Genomic DNA, 24,862 nt, shown 5'->3' with positions numbered 1-24,862 from the left:
CCGGAGAGGCGACAGACAGGGCGCTGTCTTCTCCTCTGCTTTTCTGACTCCCGGGCCTCGCCCCGCCCCGCCCCGCTCCCTCCCCGGCCCGCTCCGCCCCTCCTTCCCCACCCGCTCCCTTCTCTCCCTTCCTCCTCCTTCCCCCTCCCTCCTCTCCCCTCCTCCTTTCCTCCTTTCTTCTCCCCTCCCCTCCTCTTTTCTTCTCCCCTCTCCTCCTTTCTTCTCCCTTCCCCTCCTCTCCCCTGTCCTCTTTTCCTCTCCCCTCCCCTCCTCTCCCCCTCCTCCTTTCCTCTCCCCTCCCCTTCTCTCCCCTTCCCTTCCCTCCCGTCTCCTTTTCTTTCCTTTCCCTTCCCCTCCTTTCCCGTCTCCTCTCCTCTCCTCCTTTCCTTTCCTCTCCCCTCCTCCCCCTCCTTCCTCTCCCCTCCCCTCCTTTCCCGTCCCCTCTTCTTTCCCTTCCCTTCCCCTCCTTTCCCGTCTCCTCTCCTCTCCTCCTTTCCTTTCCTCTCCCCTCCTTTCCCGTCCCCTCCTCTTTCCCTTCCCTTCCCCTCCTTTCCCGTCTCCTCTCCTCCTTTCCTTTCCTCTCCCCTCCTCCCCCTCCGTTCCTCTCCCCTCCCCTCCTTTCCTCTCCCCTCTTCTTTCCCTTCCCTTCCCCTCCTTTCCCGTCTCCTCTCCACTCCTCCTTTCCTTTCCTCTCCCCTCCTCCCCCTCCGTTCCTTTCCCCTCCCCTCCTTTCCCGTCCCCTCTTCTTTCCCTTCCCTTCCCCTCCTTTCCCGTCTCCTCTCCTCCTTTCCTTTCCCCTCCTCCCCCTCCTTTCCTCTCCCCTCCCCTCCTTTCCCGTCCCCTCCTTCCCTGTCTCCTCTCCTCCTTTCCTCTCCCGTCCCCTCCTTTCCCGTCCCCTCCTTCCCCGTCTCCTCTCCTCCTTTCCTCTCCTCTCCCCTCCCCTCCCGCCCCGCTCCCCCTGCCCTGGCCTCCGGGTGAGAGGCCGCGGAATGTCTCGGGGGGCATCCGCTCATTCATTCAATCGTATTTATTGAGCGCTTACTGTGTGCAGAGCACTGTACTAAGCGCTTGGGAAGTATAAGTCGGCAACATATAGAGACAGTCCCTACCCAACAACGGGCTCACAGTCTACAGGGGGGAGACAACAAAACAAAACATGTAGACAGGTGTCAAAATCGTCAGAACAAATAGAATTAAAGCTATATGCACATCATTAACAAAATAAATAGTAAATACGTAGAAGTAAAATAAATAGAGTAATAAATCTGTACAAATATATATACAGGGGCTGAGGGGAGGGGAAGGAGCCCGGGGGGGTCAGGGGAAGGGTAGACTGTGAGCCCACTGTTGGGTAGGGACCGTCTCTATGTGTTGCCAACTTGTACTTCCCAAGTGCTTAATACAGTGCTCTGCACACAGTAAGCGCTCAATAAATACGATTGATTGCGTGATTGATTGAGACGAGTGGAAGAGGTGATGGGGACACCCGGCACACCCACAGCAGGGCCCTTCTGTGGCTGCCAAGGAAAAATCACTGAGTTCCCCCTCTCCCCTCCACTTCTTTCCTCTCACTCTCCCCCTTTCCCCTCTCAAAGTGGGTGGACAGAGGGGATGGACAATGGTGGGAGCAGAAGAAGTGGGCAGAAGGGGTGGGTAGAGGGACTTCCCGCTGAAACCGATGGAGCAGCAGCCGCTTTAGCACTAGATCATCATCAATCGTATTTATTGAGCGCTTACTGTGTGCAGACCACTGTACTAAGCGCTTGGGAAGTACAAGTTGGCAACATATAGAGACAGTCCCTACCCAATAGTGGGCTCACAGTCAGCGCTTTCACTTCCCGCAGCTCCCCCGGAGTGGACAGGGGCCTCTGCCCACGGAGGGCGTCCGGCCGCTGACACCCGAACCAACCCTGTCCGAACAGAGAACCACGGGAAGAGGAAAGGGAGAGAGGATGGGCCGGCTGCTGAGTGGGCCTGCCCATGCTCCACCAGAAATCTCACCTTCCAAGGAACCTTCCGGCCTCCACCCCTCCTTCACGGCCCTCCTAAACAGCTGCCACCTCCTCGGAGGACGAGGAGCAGCTGCCGCCCAGTGCAGTGCTCTGCACGCGCCAAAAACCCAGAACAGCGCTCTGCACACAACAGGCCCCCTGGATAGCTCTCTGCACAGTCAGTGCCCAGTACAGTGTTCAGCATAGAGCAAACGCCCAGTACAGTACTCTGCATACAACAGACACCCAATATAGCCCTCTGCATTCATTCAATAGTATTCACTGAGTGCTTACTGTGTACAGAACATTCATTCATTCGTTCATTCGTATTTATTGAGCACTTACTGTGTGCAGAGCAACGTACTAAGCGCTTGGAAAGTACAATTCAGCAACAAAGAGAGACAATCCCTACCACAACAGGCTGACAGTCTAGAAGGGGGAGACAGACATCAAAATAAGTAAACAGGCATCAATAGCATCAATATAAATAAATTGAATTATAGATATATGCACATCAAAACAAGTAAACAGGCAATGATATCAATAAATAGAATTATAGATATGTACATATGCCAACACACACCAGGGCCCCTGGAGAGGACTCTGCACACAGTAGGTTTGCAGTATAGTGCTTGCCATTCAGCAGACGGCCAGTGCAGTACTCTATACAAAACAGACACCCAGTACAACACTCTGCAGGCAGCTGGCACACACCACACACCCTGGATAATGTTCAGCACACAGCAGGAGCCCAGTTCAATTCTCTGTACCCATCAGGCACCGTGCACAGTGCTCGGCAAACAGTAGGTGCACAGATGAGTGCCAGAGACAAGGAAATGTTTGGCCGCTCTGAGGTGGGATTACTTCCTCGAGGTGGTGTTCACACAGGTGCATGAAACGCTGCAGGCGTTATGCTGGACATGCAATATGATGCAGTGATGTCTGTGGAAGTTGTCCCAAGTTTAGGGCATGTCTCTGGGTGACGCCTGACCCTCTCCCCACTCCAGAGCCAGCACAACCCCCCCACCCACCCCCACCCCCGTCCCGTGGGCACAGATACCCTTCCCAAACCAAGGACTAAGGAGTTGCAAATTTCCAGGACAGCTGCCCCCTAGGCCGTGCAACTTGAGGCACCCTCCTTCTTTCCTTGTCTGCTGGAGCCAGGACCCTCTGTGATGGAGGCAGCAGGAATCGTGGGGCCCAGGAGCTGGGGGAGCAAGCAGGCCCTCACCCCTGTTTCAGGCAAGTGACTTGGTTGGGAGTGGTGAGGCATAAGGGAAGTCTGGCTGGCCCAGGGTTGTCCCGGGCAACAGGGGATAGTTGGTTCTGCTGCAGGCAAACCATGAGTGTGGTAAGACCGGGGCAGAGTCTGGCAGCTCTGGGAGCACAGAAATGGACCCTGAAACTGGGTCAGAGCTGAATGCCAGCCCGGGCAGGCACCAGTGCCAGGGCCAATCTGCAGCCCTTCCCACGGTTTCCAGGACTTCCCATGGACTCCAGCTCCTGCCCCAAGCTGTGGGCGGTGGCTCCGGGGCCTAGAGGTTCCAGCTGCAGGCAATGGGTCCTGGGTCTTGGGTTCCAACTGTAGGGGGATGGGGGCAGGGCCTCAAGGCTGTAGATGCGGGGCTAAAGCTGTTGTTTCAGTCTCACTCACCTAGTTCTCGGAACAGACTTTGGAACTTCTGAGCAGTTCAATCAGGCTGATAAGGAATCCAAGTCACTGACTTCTCCCTTCCCCCTTATTTTCTCCATCCAATCAGTCAATCAATCAATCAATCAATCAGCCATTCCATCAATCACCTGCCAGCCCCTCTCTGCCTACTTATTATTATTATTATTTATTATATTTGTTTTAGTGCTTACTATGTGTAAAGCACTGTACTAAGCTCTGGGGTAGATACCAGTTAATTAGGTTGGACAAGGTTCCCCCTCCCACACAGTGCTCACAGTCTAAGTAGGAGGGAGAACAGGCATTGAGTCCTGTTTTACAGTTAAGGAAACTGAGGAACAGAGAAGTGAAATGACTTTCCCAAGGTCACACAATGGACAAGTGGGAGAGCCGGGATTAGAACCCATAACCTTCTGACTCCAGGCCCATGCTCTAGCCACTACACCATGCTGCTTCTAGCACTTACTATGTGCTAAGCACTGTTCTGAGCACTGGGGCAGATACAAGGTAATCAGATTAGACACAATCCCTGCCCCACATGGGGCTCACAGTCTTAATCAGGGCAGGGATCAGACAGCCTGGGTGGGGACCCTCCTCCCTCAGACAGGGAGCCAGCCCACACCCAGGAGTATTTCCAAACAATGGAGCATGGGAGCCTGCAGCGGCCCCAGCCCGGGCCTGTGATGCTCCGTGGGACTCCAGCTCCAGAGACGGGCCCCAGAGCCCAGGCCTAGCAGTACTGGCCCCTTCCAGACAACTCACACCCCAGGAGGTGGATGCTGTGGACTCCCTCCCCACCCCAAAGTGGGGAGACAGTCCACTCCCCAACTAAGTAATGGAGATGGCTGTCAGGGACAGACTACCCCTCAGCTGAGGCCTGAGTTAGTCTTTACGGAGTAGGATTTTAGTTGGAATTGGAGTTAGGATTGGGGTCTAAGGCTAGGGCTATGCTAACGCAACCACATGTCCCACCAGCTGTCCAGATGTCCAGGATGATACCAATTTGAGGGCTCTGTTTCCTCCTTCAGCTCATTTGGATCCCACTTTGGCTGGGCTGGTGGGGTCTTTTGCCTGGGCTCTAGAGGTGGCTGGAGGGGTGGCCAGAGGGGTTGCCAGAAGCATATGTCTCTCATTCCCCTGGAATTCTCTGGCCAAGGCAGGCCCGGTCATTTGGTGCAGTCACTGGCCCTGCCAACCCCTGTGGCATGCCCCCCCACCCCAGCATTTCTGCTACCACAATCTAGGCAAGGGCAGCAGAGGACAGTTGATGTGGGCAGCAATCTCCCTCACCACTCTCCACCCTCCCTCCGTCTTACCTCCCTTCTCGGACTTTCTTCTTCTTGCTCTGGGTTTCTTCCTCCCTCGAACTCTCCCTCTTTCTCTCTCTTTTCCCATCTTCCTCTCTGCTTTTCTCCCTTTGGGCTCCCCCCTCCCCCAGGACCCTTCAACCTTCCCCCAGAATCTGGTCACCTCACTTCAGGGGTGTCATCCGTTGCTTAGGGACGGATTCATTTGGGAATTGGCATGGGGTGAGAGAGAGAGAGAGGGAGAGAGAGAGAGAGAGAGAGAGAGAGAGAGAGAGAGGTCAGAAAGCTTGAGTTTTATACAAAATTTATTCTGTGAGGTGAATTGAATTGTTTGATTATTTTGGATACAGCAAATTGAACCTCCCTTTTGGAAGGAAAATGATTATTTAATGATATTAGAGCTTCCTTATCAGGAGGAATATACTTATGTGTTACTCACATGTGGCAAAACACCCAGGTCCCACCCAAGAGGAATTCACTTAGGCTTTGTTCACACATGGTGAGGCAGTTAGCACTCACCCATGAATACTTCCCTCTTGGGAGGAATCCATTTATGCATTACCCACCTGTGGTGAAGCACCCAGCTTCCAGCCCCACAAACGTTCAGCCGGACACTCCCCCATCCCACAGCCCCTCACTTGGTGCAGGCAGAGCGGGTACCCCACACTCTGGACAGAGGTGACCCGCAGCTGGCTGCTGTGAGTCTCGATGCTCTGCACAGAAGGTCAGAGGCTACAGGTATTTATTACCTGTGCTCCTAGGCCATTCCAGCTTCAGGACTTAGTTTATCCAATTTCCTCCCTCCCCCTTCTTCCATATCTAATTTGACTGGCACAGGGGTGAGAGACACCTGTATTCTCGGCTTGGGCAGTCAAACTAGCGGTTTGGTTGTGGGGGCGGTATACCAACCACACTTCCAAGTTCTGCCTTGCTGGCTCGGGCAGTCACGAGATAGCATTTGACCTTAAGATGGTGGGTACTCCGGGTTGACCTTGGGACAGGGGGCCAATAAATTATTATTATCATCATCGTAATCATTATCATAATTATAATTATTAATATTTGTTAAGTGCTTACAATGTGTTGAGCACTGTTCTTGTTAGTCTGTGCAATTTATTCACTGGACATCGCACCACAGGCTACATTTGACCACTGCTAGGATAGCACCCACTGGCCCCTTCCCCGCAGTGCCCCTGACTTGGAATGGTTTGTGCATTTCACAAAGGGGTGGATGCAAGGCTGCAATGGCCACTTTCTGGAGCTCAGTTTGCCTGGAACTACCTGCCCTGCTTTAGGCAAGGCCCGGGAGTCACTCCACCCCGAGTAAGGTCCAAATGGAGACAGTTCACAGCACTTTTTCCCAAGCCTCACCCTCTGGAGAGGCACCTCCTCGCTGAGGTGGGAGGTGGAATTGAAGAATGAATGCAAAAGAGCATGCAGAGCCTGTCTCAACTTATCCAGTCACACTCACACACAACCGCCCTTGCAGGCTTGAAGGTGAGGCCCAACCTTGGGATTTATTAGTGCACGTGCGTGTGGCTGATCAATCGATTATATTTATTGAGTGCTTATTACGTGCAGGACACTGTACTCAGCGCTTGGAAGAGTACAGTTCAATACAGTTGGTAGACACAATCCCAGCCTTCAAGGGGCAGATGAAGCTCAATTTTCAGTTTCCATGCCTATGAAGACCCTCCTCCACTGCACTTCTGTGCTTATTCCCAGGGTGTATGGCACTGCTTTCCCTTCTCCCTCATGGGGTCTCAACCTTCCCGAAGTCTCGGTTCTAAAACTGCCGTCCCATTTCTGATGGCCACCTGCAGGGCCGACCTGTCCCCCACAGCTGTCTGGCCAGGCCCATGGCTCTGCCGTGTTGTCTGAGGTTTCGCTTCTCAGTATCCTCGGAGCACTTCTCCTGTCCTCCCTGTTTTTTCCTCATTAGCTCCCTGTTTCCTGGCATGCTATCTCATCTCATCTCCCTTCAGGTGCCTGTAGTTGTCTATTTTCCCCCAAACCCTGCTGGGTGCAGCTGTGATATGACAAGCATGCTGGGATGCTGGTGGTCAATCAGGATGTGGTGTTGAGCTAGGGCTGGGTCCTGCATCCAGACCTTTAGTTTGGGGCAAATCTTGATAATAGTAATAATAACTGTGGTATTTGTTAAGCACTTCCTCTGTGCCAGGCACTGTTCTAAGCACTGGAGTAGATACAAGCTAATCAAGCTGGACACAGTCCCTGTCCCACACAGGGCTTGCAGTTCCCTCATATGTAAATATGGGGATTAAGACTGTGGGGACAGTCTTTAATCCCCATAATTACATATGAGGAAACTGAGACACAGAAAAGTTAAGTGACTTGTCCAAGATCACACAGCAGACAAGTGGCAGAGCGAGGATTAGAACCCAAGTCCTGTAGACTTCTAGGCCTATGCTCTATCCACAGAGCAATGCTGCTTCTCATGCTGCTTAATGCCCATCAGCTCCCTGGATCTGCCAGTGCCACATCCAGAGGGTGGCTCAGTTTTCTCTGAACTGATTATTTCACTGCTCCCTTGTCTGAGGCTGGAAGGAGGAAGGTGGTGGTGGCTTATGGAGATGACATTTCCTGGCCTCCAGTGTATAGGATGCCTAGGTAAAAAGTTGGGGTGCTTTGTAGCCAGACTTGGGGAAAGTTTGTAAGAAAGTCTTGTTTGCTTGTGCATGATAGCATTTGTTCATTCATTCATTCAAGCAACCAAGAGCATGTCTGTTTACTTGCTTTGATGTCTGTCTCCCCAATTCCAGACTAAAAGCCCATTATAGGCAAGGATTGTCTCTGTGGCTGAATTGTACTTTCTAAGTGCTTTGTGCAGTGCTTTGCACACAGTAATCGCTCAATAAATATGATTGAATGAATGAATGAGCACTTAAAGCGAAGCTATTGCATGCACAATGCACCTACTGGGCACCTACTGGGAACAGAACACCCTACTATGTGCCTCCTGCATGCAGGGTGCAGTTCTGGTTATTTACTGGCTGCAGAACACTGCGCTAAGTATCTAATGGGTGTAGAACTCTGTACTCATTGCCTAGTGTTTGTAGAACACTGAAATAGTGTCTTGGTAATGTACACTAAACATAAAAGCCTCAAGTCCTGGCCTCACGGTGTTTACCGTCTCATGGAAGAGAAAGGCAGTCACAGGAAGAACATAAACAATGAGGACCGGAGGGAAAAAATGCAATTAGTAACAGTGAAAATTTAGAAAAAATAAGCAAATGGAATATGAAACTGAAACACAATTGAAAGTGTTGGGGAGGGGGGACAATCAGTTGATGAATGCCTCTTGAGAAAGTGGGTTGTCAGGAAGCTTTGAAGAACATCATCTGAAAAAATAACTTTTTTCCACAGATGTTTATCAACCTACATTTAGGTCACTAGGCAGAAATGACAGTCTGTGCAGAAATTTAGCCCCCATTGTCAACAAACTCACATTCTGACTTTTATTCCTTTAAACACTGTAGCAACATTCCTGCTCTCTTGGCAAGAACCAAATTAATCAATGGTGTTTATTGGGCACTCCCTGTATTCAGAGCACCGTACTAAGAGCTTGAGAGAGTACACTATCATAGAGTTGGTAGGGAAGACACTTGCCCACACAGAACTTAATCTGGATGGGGAGAAAGACATTAAAATAAATTGTAGATGGTTAGGTACCTATATGCTCAGGGGCTGCAGGAGGGGTGAATATCAAAGAACAGAACCAGGTGTATAAGTGATGCAGATGGGAGGGTTTAGACAGGAAGTCAGAACCTAAATCTGCTTACTCCAATTTCCCCTCCATCTCCTTTCCCTTCCCTTCCCCAAATGCTACCTGTGTTGTCATTTGCTGTCTCTCAGGGACAGGTAGTCTCAGCGATGCCTTCTGCTGTTTCACAGAGTCCCTTTCCAGCCTGGACCAGGCCCAAACCACCCTGCTTTCAGCAGGGGCAGGGGCAGGCAGACAGGCAGAACCATGGCTGGAAGGGAACGAAAAGGGGAGGGGGGATGCTGGAAAGGTGTTGATGTGGAGGAAAGAGGAATGGGGATGTCAGCATGGAGGAAAGAGGAAGGGATTGGTTGTGGTTAGAGCAGTGATGGGACTAGAAGAAAGAGGAGGGGGAATGTTGGAGTAGTGTCAGTGTAGAGGCAGGAGGAAGGGACTGACTGAGTGGTTAGAGTAATGTTGGAGTGGAAGGAAGAGAAAGAGTGTTGGTTTCACCTTCTGTATCAACCCCCAACTTCACTCCCATAACCTGCCAACTTTTCCACAGAGCTAGAGTCCTCACACAGCCTCCCTTCAGGGCTCCTGCCCCCACCACCTCCCACCCCAGAGCTCACTCTGTTAAGAGAGACCAGACAGATTGCTGGAGCTCCCTTCAGAGTTTAAGCACAGTACTCAGCATATAACAAGCACCTGGTAATCCCCTCACCTCTCTGGGATTCAAAGCTTGCTCTGGACAGAGGGAAACCCAAGTCGCCAAGAGGAAGTGTGAATCAGGTCCTGCCTTTGTGGAGAGTGTTTATTCCACATGAGTGCCTGAGTAAGAGGCTGACAGGAAGATTGAAGGGAGCTGTCAAAATACGACTCCATCAGCAGCCCTGAGGGCCCAAGTCAGAATCCCTGTCCTCCCTGAGCTCCTACCTAGAAGTCGCATCTTGGCAATACAGTGGCCTCAGACTGACCTTGCTCCCTGCCCACCGTCCTCAGGCTACCAAGCCTGGTGTAGCCCAGTGGCTTTGCTTCCCAGCACTCTTCTGACCCCAACCCTTATGGCATTGCAGCTACTCCTCTCTTTCTAAGAAAATCTGGCTGCTCTGATTTCCAATTCTGTACATTCTCTGCCCATTTCCACCTTCCAGCATTCCTCTGAGCTGATGAGTAGAAAATGCCTTTTGGTAGTTGTCCTGGATAATAATAATTATAGCATTTACCAAGCATTCACTAGGAGCCAAGCACTGGGCTAATTCTGACCTGATTTTGACTAACCAGATCAGGCATAGTTCCTGTCCCAACTGGAACTCACAGTCTAAGAGGGAGGAAGGGGTGGTAGTTTATCCCCATTTTATCAGTGAGGAACCCAGGCTCAAAGAGCTCAAATGACTGGGGTAAGATGACAAAACAGGCCCGTGGCTAAGCTGGGACTCGAACCTGGAGCCCAGATTCATTCATTCAATCAATCGTATTTATTGAGCACTTATTGTGTGCAGAGCACTGTACTAAGCACTTGGAAAGTACAATTCAGCAACAGAGACAATCCCTGACAACAACAGGATCACCGTTTAGAAGGGGGGAGACAGACATCAAAACAAGTAAACAGGCATCAATAACATCAATTTAAATAAATAGAATTATAGATATATACACATCATTGATAAAATAAATAGAATTATAAATATGTACATACACACAAGTGCTGTGGGGTGGGGGGGAAGAGCAAAGGGAGCAAGTGGGGGCAATGGAGAGGGTAGGGGGAGCGGAGAAAAAGGGGGGCTTAGTCTAGGAAGGCCTCCTGGAGGAGGTGAGCTTTCAGTAGGGTTTTGAAAGGGGGAAGTGCGCTAGTTTGGCAGATGTGAGGAGGAAGGGCATTCCAGGCCAGAGGGAGGACGTGGGCCAGCGGTCAGATGAGAACGAGGCACAGTGAGGTTAGCACCAGAGGGAGCGAAGTGTGTGGGCTGGGCTGTAGAAGGTGAGAAGGGAGGTGAGGTAGGAGGGGCAAGGTGATGGAGAGCTTTGAAGCCAATGGTGAGGAGCTTTTTATTGATAGGGAAGTTGATAGGCAACCACTGGAGATTTCTGAGTAAGAGGGGTGACATTCCCAGAACTTTTCTTTAGAAAGATAATCCGGGCAGCAGAGTGAAGTATAGACTGAAGTGGGAAGAGACAGAAGGTTGGGAGCTCAGAAAGGATGCTGATGCAGTAAAGAGGAAGAGGGTTGTGATGAGTGATTGTACTAACGTGGTAGCAGTTTGGATGGAGAGGAAAGGGCGGATCTTGGCGATGTTATGAAGGTGAGACCAGCAGTTTTTGGTGGCTGATTGGATGTGTGGGGTGAATGAGAGAGCAGAGTCAAGGATGACACCAAGGTTGCGGGCTTGTGAGACGGGAAGGATGGTAGTGCTGTCCACAGTGAGGGGAAAGTCAGGGAGAGGACAGGGTTTGGAAGGGAAGATAAGGAGCTCAGTCTTGGACATGTTGAGTTTTAGGTGGCAGGCGTACATCCAGGTGGAGATGTCCTGAAGGCAGGAGGAGATGTGAGTCTGGAGGGAGGGAGAGAGAACAGGGTAGGAGATGTAGACTTGGGTATCATCCACATAGAGATGATAGTTGAAGCCATGGGAGCAAATGAGTTCACCAAGGGAGGGAGGGCACTTAACAAATACCACAGTTATTATTATTATTATTATTATTCTTGGAATTATCAATCCCAGTTCTGTCACTTGTCTGCTGTGCGACCTTGGGAAAGTCACTTAACGTTTTGTGCCTCAGTTACTTCATCTGTAAAATGGGAACTAGGACTGTGAGCCCCAAGTGGGACAGGGACTGTATCCAATCTGTGTCCCAAGCCATCCCCAGAACAGTGACTGACATGGAGGGGCTGTGCAATGCTGTGTGACCTTGGGTATATCACTTAACTTTCCTGTGCCTCAGTGTCCTTGTCTGTAAAATGGGGATTCAATGCCTGTTCTCTCTCCTACTTTGACTGTGAGCCAACCATGATGGATTGAGATTATATCTGACCTGATTTTCTCATATTTATTCCAACACTTAACAGTGCTTAATCCACAATAAGCCTTTAATATATACCACGATTATTGTTAGAAAAAAAGGTACATTCAAATGGTTGTTCTGAGGAAGGATTCTGTCTCCAAAGGAGCTATGAGGGGAGAAGGAGAAGAAGAGGGGGAAGGAAGGGGAGGGGTGGTCACATCCTGCTTTTCAGGAATTCTTGACCAGATGGACTTGAGCAGCTGCAGGCTCTGCACATTCCAGCCTTGAAAGACAAAACAATCTTGCTTGTATACAATTCCTTTCCAGCTGGTGGATTCTGGAGTGGGAAAGATTCCCATCCAAAAACAGGGCACATTGAATTATCAGGAGAAGTCTTACAGAGGAGTAATTCTCCAGGGAGCAGCATGGCGTACTGGATAGAGCCTGGGCCTGGGATTCAGAAGGTCATGGGTTCTAATCCCAGTTTCACCACTTGTCTGCTGGGTGGCCTTGGGCAAGTCACTTCACTTCTCTGTTCCTCAGTTACCTCATCTGTAAAAATGGGGATTAAGACTGTGAGTCCCATTGCAGGAGAGGGATTGTGTTCAACCCAATTTGCCTGCAGCCACCCCAGTGCTTAGAACATTGTCTGGCACATAGTAAGCATTTAACAAATTCCATTATTATTATTGTTAGTATTATTACTATTATTACCTTTGCCCCCAGGTGATTCAGCAGCTCCGGTTCCCCACTGTTGGGCTTGTGAGCATCTGAAGGGTCCAGCAGATGGGAGGTGGGGCGAGGGGCAGAGAGCAGGGTTTGCAGAGGGCACCAATGTGCAGCAAAGCACTAGGGGCTTCAGACTGGATGTGCAGGCCCCAACAGGAAGTCTGTCATGTCATCGCCTGGGAAATTTGGTCATCGTTTTCAGGAAGAGCCCAGCTACACAGGCCCGTGTGTGTGCGCATGCACATGCGCGCACACACACACACATACACAAACACTCATACACACCTGTCCTTTATCCTCAGAAATTACACAGCTGAGGGTGAAGTCCATCTGGGGAGGATAGTGTGGTTGGAAAGCAGGATCCATGTCCCAGCCACGCTGTGCACGAAACACACACACACACACACACACAGCCTCTTGTTGTCCTGTTACATTTGCTGTTTGCAGCCCCTAGCATAGTGCTCACTTTGCTTCCCATCTCTGGATCCTTACAAATCTCTTGTTGGAAAAGCCTCTGCCCACAGTAAGCACTCAATAAATACTTTTGAATGAATGAATGGAAAGGGGTGCTCCCTCCTTGCTAGCAGCGCTCCATGCTGGCCTCTCCCAGGTGACTGACTTCCCCCAGTTCCAAGCTGGGAGGCAGCAATGCAGCTGGGTCTCAGGCTTTGTTTTCCCATTTCCTTGATACGTTTCTTCTGCCCTCCTTGATTTTGCTTTCTCAATTTCAGCTCCCCATACAGCAGCTGCTTGGGTAACCCACGGCTGTCTCCCAATCTTCTCCTGTGTCCGCCCAACCCATCGGCAGAGCTGAGTGGTGGTCTGGACTGCTTCAATGCTAGAAGACTCACTTCATCCCAGAACTTTGATTTTCATGACCCTGTCAAACCACTTGATGTGAGTATGGCCTGTCCATCCTCACTGTAAAAGGGACCTTTGGCTTTTAGTTAGTGGTCCAAGTTGCAGCCCCTGGTTCTGAAACCCAGTTATAACCCTGGCCATGGCCCCAGTTATGGCCTTGGTTACAGCCCAGAGGGGCGAGGAGAGGATTTGCCTATTAATGTATTTTTAATGGTATTTGTTAAGCGCTTTTTCATGCCAGGTACTGTACTGCGGGGGGTAGTTACCAGATAATCGGATTGGGCAGAGTCCCTGTCCCAAAGAAGGCTCACAGCTTTAATCCCTACTTTACAGATGCGGTAACTGAGGCACAGATACATTAAGTGACATGCCCAAGGCTACACGGTGGACAAGCAGGGGAGCCAGGACTAGAACCCAGGTCTTCTGACTCCCAGGCACAGGGTCTTTCAACTAGGCTGCATTCATCCACCTCTAATGAGCTGTGTACGTTGTGGATGTTGTGGATGTAGCTGTGTATGTATCAGAGCAAATGGCGCCGATTGTGCTCATGTAATGGAACAGAACCGTGGATTTAATCAAGCACCGGACCCTGATGTTTTTCATTATTCCCAGGTGGGGAAAACCAAAATTAATAGTTCATTCTAATGACTAGGCTTACACTGACCTCTGGTGTTTAATCCAGAATTTTTTTTTTAATAGTGTTTGCTGAAGCTCTTACTATGTACCAGGCACTGGAATACAAACAAGCTATTCAGATTGGACACAGTTCATGTCCCAAATGGGGCTCAGAGTCTTAATCTCCACTATACAGATGAGGTAACTTAGGCCCAGATAAGATAAGTAATGATAATAATAGCATTTGTTAAGCGCTTACTATGTGCCAGGCACTGTACTAAGCACTATTATTGTTATTATTATTATCTGGGTGCCTACTATGTGCAGAATGCTGAACTTGGTACCTACTGAGTGTAAAGAGCTGTATGAGGTGCTTAGCGAACATAGAGAAGGAAAAGCCATGTCCTCACCTTTGCAGAGCTGATAGTCTATGGGAAAAATTGTAGGTGTGAATTGACAGACCACCCTGGCGAGAGAAGCAGGTCCGAAGATTTTTTCCAGCACTTGTGCTGATCCCAACCCAAACGGGATGAAGCCTTCAGTAGTGGCCAGAGGCTGGGCTGGATGGAAGGTCTGGCCCCCAGTGGCTCCTCCAGGTCCTTCCTGGGCTGAGCAGGCTCCTCCATCTGGCTGTGGGCGGGAGTAAGCCCTCCACCCATTCACTCACACCTTAGCCCTCTGGGCCTGCAGTCCCATAACTAGTGGGGTGTCCTGGCTTCCAAAGATGAGGGGTGGCCTCCTGTCAGAGGATTCCCTGGTGTGGAAGAGTGCAGGGGCAGAGGGACCAGGGAGTGGGGAGAGTGGGGGACAGTGGGAAATAAGAGGAATGGGAGAGATGGGGGAGAGGAAGGGAGTAAGAGAGAGGGAAGAGCAGAGGGGCAGATAGCATGGTGTTACTTCTACCCAGGTCAGGGCAAGGCATCATCCAACCAGTAGCCACCTTTAGAGTCAATGGGCTTTCTGGGTTGGGCCAATACCCTGCTCTGGCTGTGACTGAGCTTCCGGTTTGAGCTGAAAATCCTTGCAGGGGATAACCAGCCTCACCATGAGGAAAACACCTGCACTGGAACACCTGCCTCCTGTCCTTCCCCACCCGCATTACCTGGTGTGGTTCCCAACTCAAATCACTCTCCTTCCCCGATCTGCCCAACAGGACCAGCCCTGGACGCTGCCCTCAGCTTTCCTCTTTTATCACAGTGTGGACACTAATCAGGCCCCACTGCCTGGGCTCCAGAGGGTTAAGCAGCACTTTGCCCCCCACCCCTGCTCTGGGTGGGTTCAAAAGTGTCCCACTCCACTGCCTCGGGGCTCTGGTGACACAGGGCAACTGGGGCCTCCAGTGCCTCTGGGGCCTCCAGGACTTCCGGGTCCTCCGGGGCTGACACAACGATCATGCTCAGGTTGTTGTTGAACATCACCCTCCTGCCTTCCAGGCTGCTGCACTCGGGCCGGCGTAGCGCCTCCCGCAGCCGGGTCTTGAGGTCAAGGGGAGCGGTATCCCTGAAGTCCTTTGTGCCCGTCAGGAAGTCCAGCATGAGCCCCCCAACCTTGTCCCCTTCAGTGAAGCACTCGGTGATGTCCCAGCGGGAGGGCAGATCATAGACCCTGTGCTCCAGCCCCAGGCCCAGCAGGATGTCCTGGATGTCCAAAGATGTCACATAGTGACCGCTGTCGGTCAAGGGCAGGCAGTGCTGGTGGCTCCTCCACAGCCCGGCCCAGCCACTACTTCCTGCGGGAAAACCAAAAAGCAGAATGCCAGTGCCACCCCCCATGCCGACACCTGGCACCCCCAGCACCCTCACACCACCTCTCATCCAACATATGCCATCACAAGACACTTTCACGCTCCTCCCAAGCCACCCCTAGACATATCCTGGCTGACAGGAGAAATGACCCCCCCAGGTGGGCACTACCTCAGGCCACTCCCCTCACCTCTAAAGCTGAACTGGCTGGGGTTTGGGCCAGCGGCTGTTTCTGGGTGGATGGGGCTTGTGTACCTGACAGGATGATGATCAGGAGTTTACCACCAGCTGCCAGGCAACTGTAGAAAAACTTGATGGTAGCAGCAATATCATCCACCCGATAGAGCATCTGGAAGTCACAAAGGGCAGCATCTGGGCACACTGACTGGCCTACCCCCCGCGTAGGATTCCGAGGTGACTCCTAACAGTTATCTACCCCCACTCGTTCAATCAGAGACAACTGGGGCAGGATTGGGAGTGGGAGGAGGACGAGGGCCAGGAGCAGGGGAGGGGTCCGGGCATTCCCTCTGCCCCCTGGCCTGGATTTGTTCCTTTTTAGCTTCCTGGAGTGACTTGTATTACCAGTTGGATCTTCAACTCTCCACTTGATCCCACTGTGTACGTGCAATTTTTCCCTGCCAAGCTTTTCCACGAGGGCAGAGACTGTATCTTCTACTCCTAGTGAATGGTCCCAAAGGCTCTGCCCACAGTAGGCACTCAGTACTGCACTCTGCATGCAGGAGTTGCCCAGGACACTACTCTACACACAATCAATTGTTTCCTCATTACTATAGTGGTGAGTATCCCCACCTGTCACGCGGGAGACCGGGGTTTGATTCCCCGAGGGATCTTTTCCCCTCCTTCCTCTTCTCCTCCTTCCTCTTCCCCTCCTCCCCCTCCCCATCCCCCCGCCTTACCTCCTTCCCCTCCCCACAGCACCTGTATATATGTTTGTACATACTTATAACTCTATTTATTTTACTTGTACATATTTATTCTATTTATTTTATTTTGTTAATATGTTTTGTTTTGTTTTGTTGTCTGTCTCCCCCTTCTAGACTGTGAGCCCGCTGTTGGGTAGGGACCGTCTCTATATGTTGCCAACTTGTACTTCCCAAGCGCTTAGTACAGTGCTCTGCACATAGTAAGCGCTCAATAAATATGATTGAATGAATGAATCAATATTGATAACAGAAGGAAAAATATTTGGCTTTGTTGGTCTGGGCAAAGAATTTTTGCTCGAGGGGAGATGGTCAGGGGGACTAAGAGCAGAATGAGAGGAGGAGAAAGAGGAGGGAAATCTCTGGGTCCTTTCTGTCCCCTGTGCAAAATTGAACCTTTCACTGAGGGGAGGGAGACGCCCCCTTCCCAGGGTGACATGATCCCAGTCCCACTGCAGCCAGGGCCCAAATTCCCCACTCTGACGCCGGGTGCTAGGGAAGGAGTGCCCAAACCCACAAAGCCCCCCCCGTCAGTGACCCCCAACTACCTGTACCAGGTGGATGAAGTGGTACTGCTTCCGTCCAGCCTCGCCCCGCACCCGGGCCTCGTGGTCCTCTGCCGTTAATTGGTGCCAGTGGAACTTCACATTTTCCAGCCCGGATGAGGCACCCACCAGGGCTATGGGGAAGGAGAGGTCCACAGGTCCCATGGGGCCCACGTGACCCTGGGCCCTGCCAGCCAGGATCACGACCTGGTCTGAACCATCAGATTCCCTCCCCTTCCCCCCAAGGCCCCCGGCTCCCTCTGCTCCCCATGGTCCCCCCCAAACCTCCATGGTCCCCTGCTCAGAGGCGAAGCCATCTGTCTCCAGGATGGAACCAGGATGAGATCAGAAAAGCTTCTTACCCTGGCTGGGTGGAGCTGAAGTCCTGAAGGGGTGCAGTGCCTGCACTTTGAGTGCATGTGCATTCTCACACACACACACACACACACACACACACACACACACACACACGCACGCACACACACACACCCTTTGGGCACACAAGTTCTTACATACACACCTGCCCTCCCATTTAAACACATGTGCAGTCAATCATTGGTACTTATTGAGCACTTAGTTTGCAAAGCACTGTAATAAGTGCTTAGGAGAGAGTTGGTAGACATAATCTCTGCCCTCAAGGACCTTACACACCCCAAAACACGCACATACACATACATGCTCACCAGGTGCCCAGGCCTCTTGATAGAGACTGAGGCTTAGCGTTGACCTGGGTGAAGGCATGGGCCTCGGGCAGGTTGGGGGCATCAGGAGGTGGGGTGAAGTGGGGACAAACCTTTGAATTTCCCAATGTGCTTTGCATTGGGCTCAATCACATCAGTGTCGATGGGCCTCCCTGGGTGGCATTCCTGGATTACCCGGAGCATTTTCAAGTCCTGCTCCCCTGAGGGACAAAGCACAATAGCTTAAATGGAATCAAGTTCAGAGTTTCACTCCTGGGCCTCTGACAGACTGGCAGTCTGCTGCTACTTCCCCCACGAGGCGCTTGTTCAGGGCTCACACTCAGGTCCTGCTTCTGGCAGCTAGACATTGTTGCTCCCCCAAATGACCAATGTTGCAAAGGAGAATGAGCCCAAAAACACGCTTCAATCCAGATTCTCCTTCTGGCAAGGGGGTGGGGGGGGTCTGACACTCTCGGGGAAGGACTCTGGTATGTGAGTTCAGGTTGGGGGTCACTGGCTCCCTGGGCTTGGAGTGGGGGAGAGTTGGCACAATGGAAGCACAACTGAAACTTTTGGGCTGAAACAGAAAGCAATTAGGAGGATGGAGCAGCTTCATGATGAGGATGAGGACAAGGGCAAGGCTGGGAGGGGGCAGGGTGAGGATTTTCAGAACCAGGAAGGGATTGGCAGGATGGAAACAAAATTGTTGTTCCCCAAATCCCACACCTCTTGATTCAGAACAAACAGCTGGAAACAGGTCTTCCCCTTGTGGGTTGAGCAAGGGGAGCCATTCCCTCAGCTAGGAACATCAGCAGATTCAGAGGGTTTTGGACAGACTTACAGACAAGTGTCCATGCTATATTACTGAAGGGACAATCAGGATTCGAAAAGGGAGAATCAGGGGTGTTGGATATTCTGGGCTGGGCCACTGGGGGAGAGTCAGGGATGGAGGAGGAGAGTAGGGGTTGTCCGATGGTCTCTGCTAGGCTACTGGGGGACAGACAGAGATGGAGAGTGAAGAGTCAGGTGTGCTGGACAATCCAACCCTAACCATGAGGGTATATGTTGAGGATTGCAACCTCCAAGTGTCCTGGAGTCGCTGACAGAGACATAGCCCAGGGCTGGGTGGGCCATGGAGCTGAGCCAGGAATTATCTTTCTCAAGGTCTGATATTCTGTGTCAGTGGTCAGCGTGACTCAGTGGAAAGAGCCCGGGCTTTGGAGTCAGAGGTCATGGGTTCAAATCCTGGCTCTGCCAATTGTCAGCTGTGTGACTTTGGGCAAGTCACTTCACTTCTCTGGGCCTCAGTTGCCTCATCTGTAAAATGGGGATGAAGACTGTGAGCCCCCCGTGGGACAACCTGATCACCTTGTAACTTCCCCAGCGCTTAGAACAGTGCTTTGCACATAGTAAGTGCTTAATAAATGTCATTATTATTATTATTATTATTACAGTCATCCACTAATCTCACAATCACTCAAAGTCTCCTTTCCTCTTACCTGAGAAAAATTGAACAGGGTGAGATCCAGGCAGGAGGCGAGAACCACCCTGTCTTCCCCATTTGCTTTAAAATGGTATTTGTTAAAGCAGTGTGGCCTAGTGGATAGAACAAGGGCTTGGGAGTCAGAAGGATCTGGGTGCAAATCCCGGCTTCACCACTTGTCTGCTGTGTGACCTTGGGTAAAAGTAACTGCATTTCTCTGTGCCTCAGTTAACCTCATCTGTAAAATGGAGATTAATGCTGTGAGCCCAATGTGGGAAATGGACTGTGTCTAACCTAATTACCTTGTATCTACCCCAGCTCTTTGCACAGTACTTCGTACGCAGTAAGCACTTAACGAATACCATAAAAAGCAAATACTATGTGCTTTGGCACAGAAGAAAAAGAGTTCATTTCTCAAAACCACCTACTTGAGGGGCCTGAATATCACCAGAAGGACATTTTTGGTGCGGGGGAGGGGTCCCAGAAGATTCAAAGTTAACCCACGTCGTTACCTGGTCCACTGCCGACGCCTAACACATTTATCGTGGATTTTCCATCTCCGATCCTGAAACACAAGACAGTGAGTGTGTCCAGCAGGACAGGGGGCGGGGATTGCCACTGCAGTGTGCCCAGAATATCGAATCCCTGCCCGTCAAAGATCAGGTGGCACGGTGCTGGCAGCTGTGAATGGTTTCTGGAAGGTTTGGGGAGTTTGGATGAAGTCCCTCGGGAAGGTGGTTGCGCAGGTGTGAACAAGGAGTGTGCAGTTTTTTGTTCAAGATTGAAACAGCGTGGCTTAGTGGAAAGAGCCCCTCGTGGGACAACCTGATTACCATACCCCAGCGCTTGGAATAGTGCTTGGCACATAGTAAGTGCTTAACAAATACCATAATTATTAAAGAGTACGGGCTTGAGAGTCAGAGGTTGTGGGTTCTAAACCCGAATCCGCCATTTATCTGCTGGGTGACCTTGGGCAAGCCACTTAGCTTCTCCGTGGCTCAGTTCCCTCATCTGTAAAATGGGGATTAAGACAGTGAACCCAACATAATAATAATAATAACAATGATAACATTTATTAAGTGCTTACTATGCGCAAAGCACTGTTCTAAGCACTGGGGAGGATACAAGGTGATCAGGTTGTCCCACGGGGGGCTCACAGTCTTCATCCCCATTTTACAGAAGAGGTAACTGAGGTACAGAGAAGTTAAGTGACTTGCCCAAAGTCACACAGCTGGCAATTGGCGGAGCCGCGATTTGAACCCATGACCTCTGACTCCAAAGCCCTGACTCTAACGTGGGACAACCTGATTACCCTGTCCAGCGCTTTGAACAGTGCCCGGCGCTTAGAACAGTGTCCAGCGCTTAGAACAGTGCTCCAGCGCTTAGAACAGTGCTTTGCACACAGTAAGCGCTTAACAAATACCAACATTATTATTATTATTATTACCCCAGCGCTGAGAACAGTGCTTGGCACATAGTAGGCGCTTAACAAACACCATAGTCGTATATAATATACACAATTCAGGGTGTGTGTGTGTGTGTGTGTGTGTGTGTGTGTGTGTGTGTGTGTGTGTGTGTGTGTGTGTGTGTGTGTGTGTGCTGCAACAGCGTTTCCCCCGCTGGACCATCTTCGAATCCCCGCTCTATTCAGGACCGGTTCCAGCGCTGGGCTTAGGTGGTCCAAGCGCTGCGGACACTGGTCTGGCTATTTCGGGCGGGCAAGGCCGAACTCTGGCTGTTGGCTATCTCTCTCTCTCTCTCTCTCTCTCTCTCTCTCTCTCTCTCTCTCTCTCTCTCTCTCTCCTGCTTGTGACGTCAGGGGAGCCGGCACTCTCCTTTCTAGAGGGTCCAGCTGGCCTGGTCCTCCTCAGCCGGACGCCTGGTCCTCAGCCGGACGCCTGGCCCGTGAGGCCGGCAGACCCCGCCCGGAGCCGGCGCCTCCAGCGGGTCCCTCGGCCAGGCCCTTGGCGGGACTAGTCAGCTCAGACGTTTCCCCGAAAACGCTGCGTCGATGGAGGGGCTGGGGGGCCCGGCCGGCTTGGGGTTAAATTCAGATAATAATAATAATAACAATGGTATTTGTTAAACGCTCACTATGTGCCAAGCATTGTTCTAAGCGCTGGGATAGATACAGGGTAACTAGGTTGTCCCATGTGGGGCTCACATTTTAATTCCCGTTTTACAGATGAGGTAACTGAGGCACAGAGAAGTTAAGACCGAGGACAGCCTGCGGGCAAAAGTGCCGAATGCGCCGCGTGGGTGCAGGGAAGGGGTCGGGGGTCGTGGCTGGGGATCAGCGCAGGGCTAACGGGTCAGAAACACCCGATTTGGGAACCTTCCCAGCCCTTCCCGGAAGCGCCCAGATCTTGTATTCACCCCAGCGCTTAGTACAGTGCCTGGCACATAGTAAGCGCTTAACAAATACGATTATGATTATTATTATTAACCTCCCTTGGCTCATTGGAACGCCTGCCTTCATAGATTGTGAACCCCTTGGGGAGCAGGGACCATTCTCACCGGAGTATTTTTTTCCCAGCTCTTAGAACAGTGCTCTGCACACAGTAAGCGCTCAATAAATACGATTGAATGAATGAATGAACAAAACCCATAATTATTAATTATTATTATTATCTGGTCGGAGGCCGTGGGAGGGAGGCTGGAATCCAGCCCAGACAGTTGTGGGGGAAGGATGCTGTCAACCCAAACTCGGGATCAGGGGGCACCGGCCCCATCACCCCCAAATCCGGGACCCGGGACCCACCCAGGAACAAACCGCCGAAACCAAGGAAGGGTCCGAGGAAGCCCTGGCTGGCACCTACATGCCCGGCTAGGGTTCTCCAGCGGGTGGGCCAACAAGGGCAGAAAAGTGAGGTCCCCGAGGTCAGGACCCCCACGACCCCCACGACCCTCGGCGTCGTGGGCGCTCGTCCAGCACACACCTGGCTAACACGCCTGGCAGCACCGAGGTGTTGAATTCCTCCATGCACTGGTGCTCGGTGGAGCGGTCCAGGAAGGCTCTGAAGGCACATGTATACTCCTCCTCCGTCAGACTCCGCATGGGGGCCCGCACGCATGGTCCTGGAGAGCGAGAGCACATGGGTGGCCACCATCCCACGTCAGCAAGGGCAACTCAGAATCCCTCTCCTCCTCGCCGGTCACGCCCCCCTCTGAGCTCGTCGGCAACCCCGCAGGTCACTCCCCTAGCCACCCATCGGGCCAGCGGAGAACTCAGGCATCCTTGGGCTTCGGCCTCTGTGGAACGACACCGCCTTTCTCGGACGCCAGGACTCCAGCATTGGTCGCCCACACCCAGGCAGCCCAGGACAGAATTGTGACTGCTTCTCTTCCCGCCGGCGGGGATAAGGACCGACAACCCTGGTTAGCGCCTTTCCTCCCCACCTGACACCAGCCACTGCCCGCCCCCACCGCTGCCTCCTTTTATTATTATTATCAAATTTTGGTATGAGTTAAATGGTACGTGCCAGTGCCAGACACTGTACTAACCTCTGGGGTAGATACAAGCTAATCGGGTTGGACACTGTCCATGTCCCACATGAGGCTCACAGTCTTAATCCCCATTTTAAAGATGGACCTGAACACAGAGGAGTGAAGTGACTTGCTGAAGGTCACACAGCCGACAAGTGGATGAGCCGGCTCCTTCCGACTCCTAGGCCTGAGCTCTATCCACTAGGCCACGCTGCTCCTCTGATGGTGTGTTCTTGGGTTTGGCTTTCTCTGTCCCCGATTGCCCCCTTTCCCTTGCTGAACGAAGGCCTGCTGTGGGGCGAGGGTGACCAGCCTGTCCAGTGACCGCAGGTCACCCCCGCTCTTCCCCCAGCTGTCTCACCAGGCGCGCCACTAGGGATGATTTCCGAGGCCCGGACTTTGCTCTGGGGAAGAGCCGCTACTCCCTCTGACCCTCTGGAGTCCTTGCCCAGCCCACGGAGACCCTGCCTCCCTCCACCCTCGCCAGACCGACCGACCGACCCCGGTCTCTCTCGGCAAGCCGAAGGAAGGCAAGCCTCGCCCACGGTTACCTGCCCCTTCGCACGGTGGCATCACGAGCTGCGCCTCGAAGTCCGGGCAGCGGAATCTGCGTGGCGGATAGGACAGACACACGGACACTGAGTGGCGATTTCCGGGGGGAGATGGGGCTGAACCCCATATTCCTTTCAAATTCGAACTGTCTCCCCGACGGAGCTCTCGGGACGAGCTCCGGGAAGAGTGGGAGCTCCCATCAGCGATCCCTGAAAATCTTGGGTTTGAGAAACTATATTCCCGACGAGATAATAATAATTATTATTATTATTAATAATAATAATAATTATTATTATTATTATTATGGTGGTGGTGGTGGTATTTGTTAAGCGCTTACTATGTGCCAGGCACTGTACTAAGCTCTGGGATGGTTACAAGGAAATCGGGTTGGACACAGTCCCTGTTCCACATGGGGCTCCCCTCACAGCCCTAATCCCCATTTTCCAGATGAGGGAACTGAGGCACAAAGAAGTGAAGTGCCTTGCCCAAGGCCACACAGCAGACAAGTGGCGGAGCGGGATTAGAACCCATGACCTTCTGTCTCCCAGGCCCGTGCTCTATCCAGTACGCCCTCCTGCTTCTCACTACGCCCTGCTGCTTCTCAGGGCGGGAGAGTCCGCGGGTCCAGGGCAATGGGCCCTCTCCGGAGCCCGGGGTGACCGCTTCCTCCGGCCACCGGTCAGACCTGCGGAGCAAAGCCCCGCGGAGCCACGCATGCACCCACCCGGTCCAGCCTCGTGCCCGGGAGCCCCGGGATCCTCAGCGGCCCCCTCCAAGCCCTCCCCTTCCCCTCCTTCCCTCCCCCTCCCCTCCCCTCCTATCCCTGTCAGGAACCGGGAAAAGCGGCCTTTTCCCAGACCAAAGCAGGGTGGACAGCCGGGCCAGGCCGGGCGAACGGGAAGCTCAGGTGGGCACATACCGAGTCTTCTCTCTCCCCGGCTCCATCGCGTGGCCCTGCTCGGCTGGGCCCCGCTTCCTGCAGTCCCCCTCGCGGACACCGAGCTCTGGGACACCGCGATTCGGACTGGACCCTTCTCCTCCCTCTCCCCTCCTTCTCCTCCTCCTCTTCCAGGGGGTTCCCGCCTCCTCCACCTTCTCCTCCTTCTTTTTCTCCTTTCCCTCCTCCTCCTCCACCTCCTTTTTCTCCTTTTCCTCCTTTCCCTCCTCCTCCTCTTCCTCCTCTTTCTCCTCCTCGTTCCCCCTCCCCGCCCTCCTCCTCCTTCTGCCCCCCGGGCGGCCGGGTGTATCTCCAAGGACTCAGCCCAGCAAAGGGGTTGGGGCTGGGATTCGGGACGTCAGATTTTCACCTGTTCGGCTGCTGAAAATGTCAATCTCTCGGCTGATGAAGGAGTCTTCTGAGAACAATTTCCCTTTCCCCTCGCTCAGCCAGGAACGATTTGATAGCGTAAGGGGAAACCAGCTCAGTCAAATAAATTTAGCTCTGGCGGAGAATTGATTTAGTGGCTGGGGAGAGGCAGGGGTGGGTGTGGAGGGGGAACGGGGCTCGCTGCCCAGGGAGGCATCTGGGGACACA

At 52.3% G+C, this 24,862-nt stretch overlaps 1 protein-coding gene across 1 annotated transcript; it reads right to left on the bottom strand.

Annotated features, from left to right (window-relative positions):
- Positions 1-14,852: 14,852 nt before the first annotated feature.
- Positions 14,853-24,303, bottom strand: LOC119932549 (carnosine N-methyltransferase 2-like). Its single transcript, XM_038751839.1, has 8 exons — positions 24,248-24,303; positions 23,328-23,383; positions 22,230-22,368; positions 19,803-19,855; positions 17,921-18,028; positions 17,131-17,261; positions 15,897-15,990; positions 14,853-15,628 (listed from the first exon to the last, which is right to left on the bottom strand). Exons 1-8 carry the CDS (start codon positions 24,271-24,273, stop codon positions 15,138-15,140), a joined length of 1,098 nt encoding a protein of 365 aa, XP_038607767.1. The 5' UTR covers positions 24,274-24,303; the 3' UTR covers positions 14,853-15,137.
- Positions 24,304-24,862: the final 559 nt, after the last annotated feature.

This window comes from Tachyglossus aculeatus, chromosome 9, assembly GCF_015852505.1.
Source record: "Tachyglossus aculeatus isolate mTacAcu1 chromosome 9, mTacAcu1.pri, whole genome shotgun sequence".
Lineage (NCBI taxonomy): Eukaryota > Metazoa > Chordata > Mammalia > Monotremata > Tachyglossidae > Tachyglossus > Tachyglossus aculeatus.
This window is presented reverse-complemented; position numbering and strand designations above follow the sequence as displayed.